Source organism: Chrysochloris asiatica, unplaced genomic scaffold, assembly GCF_000296735.1.
Source record: "Chrysochloris asiatica unplaced genomic scaffold, ChrAsi1.0 scaffold00103, whole genome shotgun sequence".
In the NCBI taxonomy this organism is placed as follows: Eukaryota; Metazoa; Chordata; class Mammalia; order Afrosoricida; family Chrysochloridae; genus Chrysochloris; species Chrysochloris asiatica.
The window spans coordinates 9,466,010-9,473,496 of record NW_006408621.1 but is presented as its reverse complement, the minus strand read 5'-3'; the positions used below and the strand labels follow the sequence as shown (position 1 = coordinate 9,473,496).

At 37.8% G+C, this 7,487-nt stretch overlaps 1 protein-coding gene across 1 annotated transcript in view; it reads right to left on the bottom strand.

Moving 5' to 3' along the window:
• Positions 1–497: 497 nt before the first annotated feature.
• SNRPD1 (small nuclear ribonucleoprotein D1 polypeptide 16kDa) overlaps positions 498–7,487 on the bottom strand; it is a 17,522-nt gene continuing 10,532 nt past the window's right edge. The window contains exons 2-4 of the mRNA XM_006867288.1: positions 5,136–5,212; positions 1,827–2,018; positions 498–671 (exon numbers count right to left, since the gene is read on the bottom strand). Coding sequence (XP_006867350.1) covers positions 595–671; positions 1,827–2,018; positions 5,136–5,212 — 346 coding nt within the window. The 3' untranslated portion in view covers positions 498–594. The remainder of the gene's footprint in view (positions 672–1,826; positions 2,019–5,135; positions 5,213–7,487) is intronic.

Genomic DNA, 7,487 nt, shown 5'->3' with positions numbered 1-7,487 from the left:
TAAGTAACACTTTTACAGAGCCCAAACCTTTCTTTTAGGTAATAAATCCTCACAGAAAATTTCATTCTCATAAAAAACAAAACCAAAACACTGTAATATATAATTAGGTGAAAATATAGATTTCGTTTCCCCACATCCTCAACATTACTTTTTTTCTTGATACAGAAATAAATGGTAGTGAGTTTGACAAATAGACTTGATATGGAGTCACTGACAAATACATTCTACATTAACAGGTTTTGACACTAACAGCTGATAAGCTACAGGTTATCTGCAGTTTCAACTCAGAAGAACGTTTAAAACTAGTATACTGAAATTTACTGAAAAAAACAAACAAAAAATACTAGCAATGAAAACAAAATCACTGACTCCTGATTTTGAAAATGACTATCGCCTTTTATTAAATTTTTCCTGGCGTAAACCTCAGGAAAAGGAGAATCAGTTTTAATACAATGAACATATGAAACTACTATTAATTTGATATAGACAATAGACAATTGTCTCACATTTATGTTTGTTAAAAACTGGCATAAACAAAAAAACCTGTACAAAAAAATATCTGAAATCACTTTGAAACAATAATCTTGAAAGACATTATCGCCTAGGACCCCCTCTTCCTCTACCACGGCCTCTTCCTCTTCCTCTACCTCGGCCTCTTCCTCTTCCTGCAACTGAGGGAAAAGAAAAACAAAGCAAGTAAAATCCTCTGCTGAAGCAACATTACCTAGCCATCACAAACAGCATTCAGACACACACATTTTTTTCCTCCCATTATAGTTCCTAATGAACAGCTGTAACTCTTTATGAGACTTTCATTTACATATACAAGTTGGACATAACTAAGTCCTTCTCAAAAACACTTGCTAATAGGCAAATACATCCCAAGTCAGGCAACTGGGATTTTTTTTTAGTGAGAAAATCAGCTTCAAGAAGAGAGCTTAGGTCCTTAGGATCTCCTCAATGAAGGAGTTAATTCTGGGATCATCCTATAGTGAGGTCCACCTTCTGAGGAATCCAGCCTACCTCCCCAGGATTTCCTTTTCACCTAACTACTCATGAATGAGGAGCTCTGCAAGCGTAGTGGTTACGAATCGGGCTGCGAACCTTAAGGTCAGCAGTTCGAAAACTACCAGCTGTTCGTGGGAGAAAGATGAGGCTTTCTGCTCCCATAAAGATTTACAGCCTCAGAAATCCTGTACAGGGTCACTATGGGTCGGGAATCGACTTGACAGCATTTAACAACAACAACTCATGAATGGTCAAAGCTCTCAAAATACTTAAGTAAAATGTCACAAAGCAAAACTATAGGCAATTTCCTACAGTGACGAAAAGATTTTATACTAGTAAAACAAGAACAGGGTCCTAAAAAATAAGACCAGAAAACTTATATACAAGTAAATTTCTTAACTCTAAAAAGCAAGAATATATACATTGAAAAGCCCCACAAAGTACCCACAAAATTGGGGGGAAGAATAAAGGGAGAGGAGAGAAACTCTATACATTAAGAAATTCAGAATACTAGGAATAAACTTAATTTTTAAATCTTCCAAAGTAAGGATGTGCATCATCGGTGTCTTTTAATAGCAACATCAGGATAAACATTGATATGAACCATTCCAAATAGAAATTTTTAAACAAAAAAAAAAATTGTCATTGTTCATAAATCTCTGGTGTATTTAGGTATATAGCACTTTTGGATAACAGAAACCCTGTAAAGGGAGGCTATGAGTTAGAACTGACTAGACGGCACTTAACAACAACATAAATGTCTATATTCTGAATATAGTGAATAATGGATACATGAACAGTTACTGCTTTAAACTTACCAGCTTCCCTTTTCTTGGATTTCACCTTTGGTTCCACATCCACAAGTAGTGTATCCAGAGGCAAGCTGTCTGGCAGAATAAAATATCGAATATTATTTCCTCGAATACTCAGTGTTTCTAGCTGTACAGGTTCTCTGTTCTTCAGGGTCATTTTCACAGCTTTAAGATGTGTGTTCATGCTAACATCCACACCTAAGAGATAAAAATAAAACAATAATTAGCAGAAGAAAGGTAATCAATTAGTCTCTTGAGCCAGGGTAAATATTATAAAAGAATGTTCTGCTGTAATGTGAGTTTCTAGGGCACATTTTAGCACACATGCCATTAGAAAGTGAGAGAGTAAGGTCAGAATAAATCAGAAGTCTTTCTTTCATGGGAGATTTTTCCTTAGCCTGTTAATGTCTTGCATAATTAGGCATGCTTACAATAGCGAACGAAGCAAGACTGGAGAAACACTGACTGGTAACATGCCTTATGTCCACTGTCCCCATGCACCCTCTTTCAGTTTCAGGTTGGTTAAATGCTTATTGCATGTTCTCTTAAATCTTTCTGCACTAAACATTGTCATAACTTCTGCACACCTCATTCCAAGTTATCCTCATCTTTGTTTCAAAGAAAAAAAGTAAAGTTCTATAATTACCTTATCAGGTTTCCTCATTAGCTAGGAATTTAACGTGCCACTTTATCAAAAGTTTTTTTTCCTTCTTAAATAAAGTTTGTTTCTGTTTTTGTGCTCAGATTAAAAAGATGTAGAGATTCTGGGTCTGCCCAGCCTATCTTTTCCAAAAAGCCATAATTTTAGTAAGATTTTATACAATACAAAGCAAGATTTTAAGAATGAATATAGTAAAAAAAAAAAAAAAAAAGAGAGAGAGAGAATGAACATAGTAAGGAAATTCTGATATAGCAAGCACTACAGGATAAGCAAGTGGACTGCAAACTGCAAGGTCAGTAGTTCAGGCTCACCAGCCACTCCTTGGAAACCCTAGACAGGGTCTCTAAGAGTTGGAACCAACTCGATGATACCTAACAACAACATAGTAGGGAACACCTGATTATTGGTGCCTTCACCAATTGATTATCTGAATAATCAAAACCCAACTGTCACCCAGTAGATTCCTACTCATTATTTGACTCTGTCGTACAAAGCAGATTGCCCTATAGAGTTTCCAAGGCTGGAGTTAATTTTCTAAGGGTTTCTATGAATCCTTATGGACGAAAATACCACATCTTTTTTCTGTGGAGTGGCTGGTGGGCTCAAACTGCTGTTGTTTTGGTTAGTTGCCAAGTGTCAACAAATGCACCACCAGGCTCCTATGAAATAACTAACCCAAACCAAATTCACTACCACAGTGTTGACTTCAATTCATAATGACCCTATACCTAGTTTCTGAGACTGAAAATCTTTATCGAAGTAGACTACCACAATATCTTCCTTCTGAGAAGGGGGCTGGTAAGCTTGAATTGCTTACCTGAAATTAGCAGCCCAACACCTAACTCACAGCACTACTAGGGCTCTCTATGTAATAACTAAAGACCTACTTAATCTTTTTCTTTAGAAAATTAGGGTCAGGAAACATGAATTCTCAAGCTTCTCAACATCAACCTCAATTTTTTCAGTTTTACTAATGCTTTTCTCCTTACCCCCCAGTCGAAGGAAGAAGAGATTCCCTTTCCTTCCCAATTATGTAATTTTGATAACATCCAATTTCCTTGGGGATCTTGACTTAGCATCTATTGTTAGCTGCTGCTTAGTCAGTGACTATATACAGAGTTTCTGAGGCTTTAAAACTTTACAGGAACAAAAAGGCTCATCTTTCCCCAACAAACTGGCTGGTAGATATGATGTGCCAACCTTGTACTACTACACCACCATCCTGATCTATCATCTAGAGAGAAGATAAGGAAGAAGGAAACACACGCACACACACACAAAGAAAAAAGCAGGCTAAGTGTTATGAGCATTTTCTGTTTTAGAATTGCATGCTAAAATATTTCATTTAATTTTCAGCATCCCTGTGGCAAATAATATGATTATTCCCACTGTAAGGACTAAAAGAATATGTACTCATTTGTATATATTCATATAGGACACAAAAGAAACTTACAAAAGACTTTCAGTAGGGAGGAAACTGGGTGTGTCTAGTTGCGTAAGAACTCTAAAGCGCTCAAGAGCAAAGATGTCAGTTTGAGAATTAAGGGCTGAACCAAGTCACAGTATTTTCAATAGGTTTATATGCAGATGAAAACTGGGACAGTGAATAAGGAAGACTGTAAAAGAACTGATGCATCTGAGTTATAGTGTTGGAGGGGAATATTAAAGGTACCGTGGACTACTAGAAGAACAAAAAAAAATCTGTGTTGGGAGTACAGCCAGAATGCTCCATAGACGCCAGGATGGCAAGTCTTTGTGTCTCATACTTAGGACATATTATCAGGAGGGACCAGTGCTTGGAGAAGGACAGCATGCTTGGTAATGTGGAGGGTCAGTGAAAAAGAGGAAGATCCCCAGTGAGATGGATTGGTACAGTGGCAGCAGCAAACTTATAAGGTGGCTCTATGAGTCTGAACCTAACACCTACAATGAGCAAAGAATTTCAATGAGCCTAAACAGAAAACTAAATACACAACAGTAAAGCATTAAGACACACAAGAAAAAAGATGGAAAAAAAACACTCCAAAATGTTAATGTAACAGTGACTGTCTTATAACAGGAAAATTATGATCATCTATCTCCCTAGTCCTGTATTTCCCCCAAGACCAGACATAGAACCATTCCTATCCCTCTTTTCAATGACTTTAAACTCAAATTTATTTAACTTCACTGTTGTGGAGTTAATTCCAACTTACAGTGACCCTACTGGACAGAACAGGATTTCCCCATAATTTCCCAAGTTGCAAAGCTTTATGGAAGCAGACATTCATGTCTTTCTCCTACCAGAGCTCCTTTTACACTCTAATAAGGGACACGAGACTGTCACCTTTGAATATTGCATTCTTTAAAAAAAATCATCCATAAAAGACCAAATGAACAACAGCACATGTGAGAACAAGGGTGAGACAACTAGAAGGGAATTAATGAGAATGCTGACAACAATGTGAAGAATGCAACCAATGTCCCTAATCATCATATTAAAGGAGAGCAAGTTTCGCTGTGCATATTTTCACCAAAAATCAAAAGAAAATATTAATAGTAAAAAACAAAATGACAATCTGTACTACAATAACGTTCATCAGGCAATCAAGAAAGAATTTTCACTTGCAAGTGGAAGAGATGAGAAAGGGAAAAAGTGTTTATAAAAACAATACCTGTGATTGTTCCATGGACCTGTGTTCCATTCTTCAATTCAATAGTTACAGTTTCATGACTCAATTTCATCAAAAACCTATAACGATAATAGGAATAAGATAATAATTACTCTTAATATTTAAAAGGAGTAGTCCTGGTGTGGCGCTGTAGGATAAGCACTCAACCACAAGGTCAGTTTCAACTGTAAGGTCAGCAATTCAAATTCACCAGCCACTCCTTGGAAACCTTATACTGGGTCACTGTGGGTCGGAATCATCTTGACAGCACTTAAGCAATGGACCGCAAGGTTGGTTTCAGGAGTTCAAATCTACCAGTCACTCCTCAGAAACCCTATACAGGGTTACTATGAGTGAGAACCAATTCAATAGCACTTAACAACAACAATTTCTACACATGTGTTTACTCATGCTGCAAATACATCCAAGAATACAGTACAGCATACAGAGGCAAAGTTATGTAAACTTTTTAGTTATAACCATACACCCTGAGGGAAGGAACTGGGCCTGGGGGCTCTGGACCATATTCTTATGGTGGGTTGGAGGGAGAAGGAGTCTGCAGGGGCACCAACATCAACTGGTAAAACACAGTCCAAGAATGCATACATCCTACTCTGGTGAATAGCAACTGGGATCTTACTCCATGACCCTGAGACCATAACTAGATGTGCCCGGATCCTATGACCAACAGCTCTACAGAAATCACATTAAAAAGTCCTGGAAAGAGTGGGAGAAAAATGTGGAACAAAACTCAAAACCATAAAAAGACCAGGCTAACTGTGATTCAGGGATTGGTGGAACCTGTGAGACAATTGTTCCTGATCATTTTTCAAGTATGGAACTGAAGTCACCCTGTGGCTTAACTTTCAGCCAAAAAACAGACAGGTCTAACAAGGGAAACAATGGTGGCACTGTGGGCTAATGCACCAGAACTGCAAAGCCGTTTGAACTGCAAGGTTGGCGATTCCACAAGTGGAATGCGAGACCTTATCCAGAGAAGCAGTGACACCAAAGATGGAGGCAGAGATGGGGACATGGAGAATATGGAGAGAGGGAGCAGCTGAGGACTCTAGATTCACGGTAAGAGAGGGACTAAGAGCTGGCGGCCAGGAAGCAGACTTGCAGAATGTGCCCTTTGGTGGTGTAAATTATTATATATGTCTGAGTGTTTAGAAAAAAAAAAAAAAAGTGCTAAAGTGAATAGAAATACTGTTAACTGATGGTGATTATTATCATCGTAATGAAACAAGGTGTATGATTTGTTGAATGGTGGTGTAAATTATTATATATGTCTGAGTGTTTAGAAAAAAAAAAAGTGCTAAAGTGAATAGAAATACTGTTAACTGATGGTACATGGAGGGGACTATAATCATTGTAATGAAACAAGGTGTATGATTTGTTGAATGTAAAAGTGATGATCTTCCCTGTAAACTTTCACTCAATCCACAATAAAAACCTTAAAAAAAAATTAAAAAAAAGACCAGAGGCCTAAACCTAAAATACTATTAAAAAAAAAAAAAACTACTACTAAAATAAGTTGTTAGAGAGGAAAACATCATTTCTTTATTTGAGGGTGTGTGAAAGTTTATTCGAAAGGACAGAGAAGTACTCCCCACTCCAAAACAAAACAAAAAACCCTCAGTTGTCATCCATCCAGTCAGTTCTACTTCATAGGGACCCTACAGGGCAAAGTCGGATCATACCACATGGTTTCCAAAGCTGTAAATCTTTACAGAAGCAGACTGCCACATCTTTTTTCTGTGGTGCAGTTGGTGAATTAGAACCAACCTTTTGGAACCATAAATGAAAAATGGGTAAATTAAGACTTCTTCAAAATAAACTAAAGAAATGAATAAACAAACAACAAATCATGACAAAATGTTATCTGATAAAGAACTGGTATCCAGAATATATAAAGTATCCCTACAACTCAGTGGATTTGCCAAGTGGCAGCATCGATGGACTCAAGCGTGGCAACAGTAGTAAGATTGGCCCAGGATTGGGCATGTGTCTCCTTCGGCTGTGCATAAGGTTGCTATGAGTCCACACCTACTAGATGGCACCTAACTACAACAACAACAAACAACTCAGCAGGAGTCCTGGTGTGGTGCTGTGGGCTAATGCATCAGACTGTAAAGTCTTTTGAACTGCAAGGTCAGTGATTCAAGCTCACCAGCTGCTCCCTGGAAACCCTACACAGGGTCACTATGGGTGGGAATTAATTCCATGGCACTTAACAACTCAGCAAAAAAAAAGAAATAAAATACAAGGGGGTTTCAAAAAGTTAATGGAGGAGAGAACAAACAAGATGGCGGATCGGGTGGACTTATAGCAGAGAGCTCCGCCAACAACAAC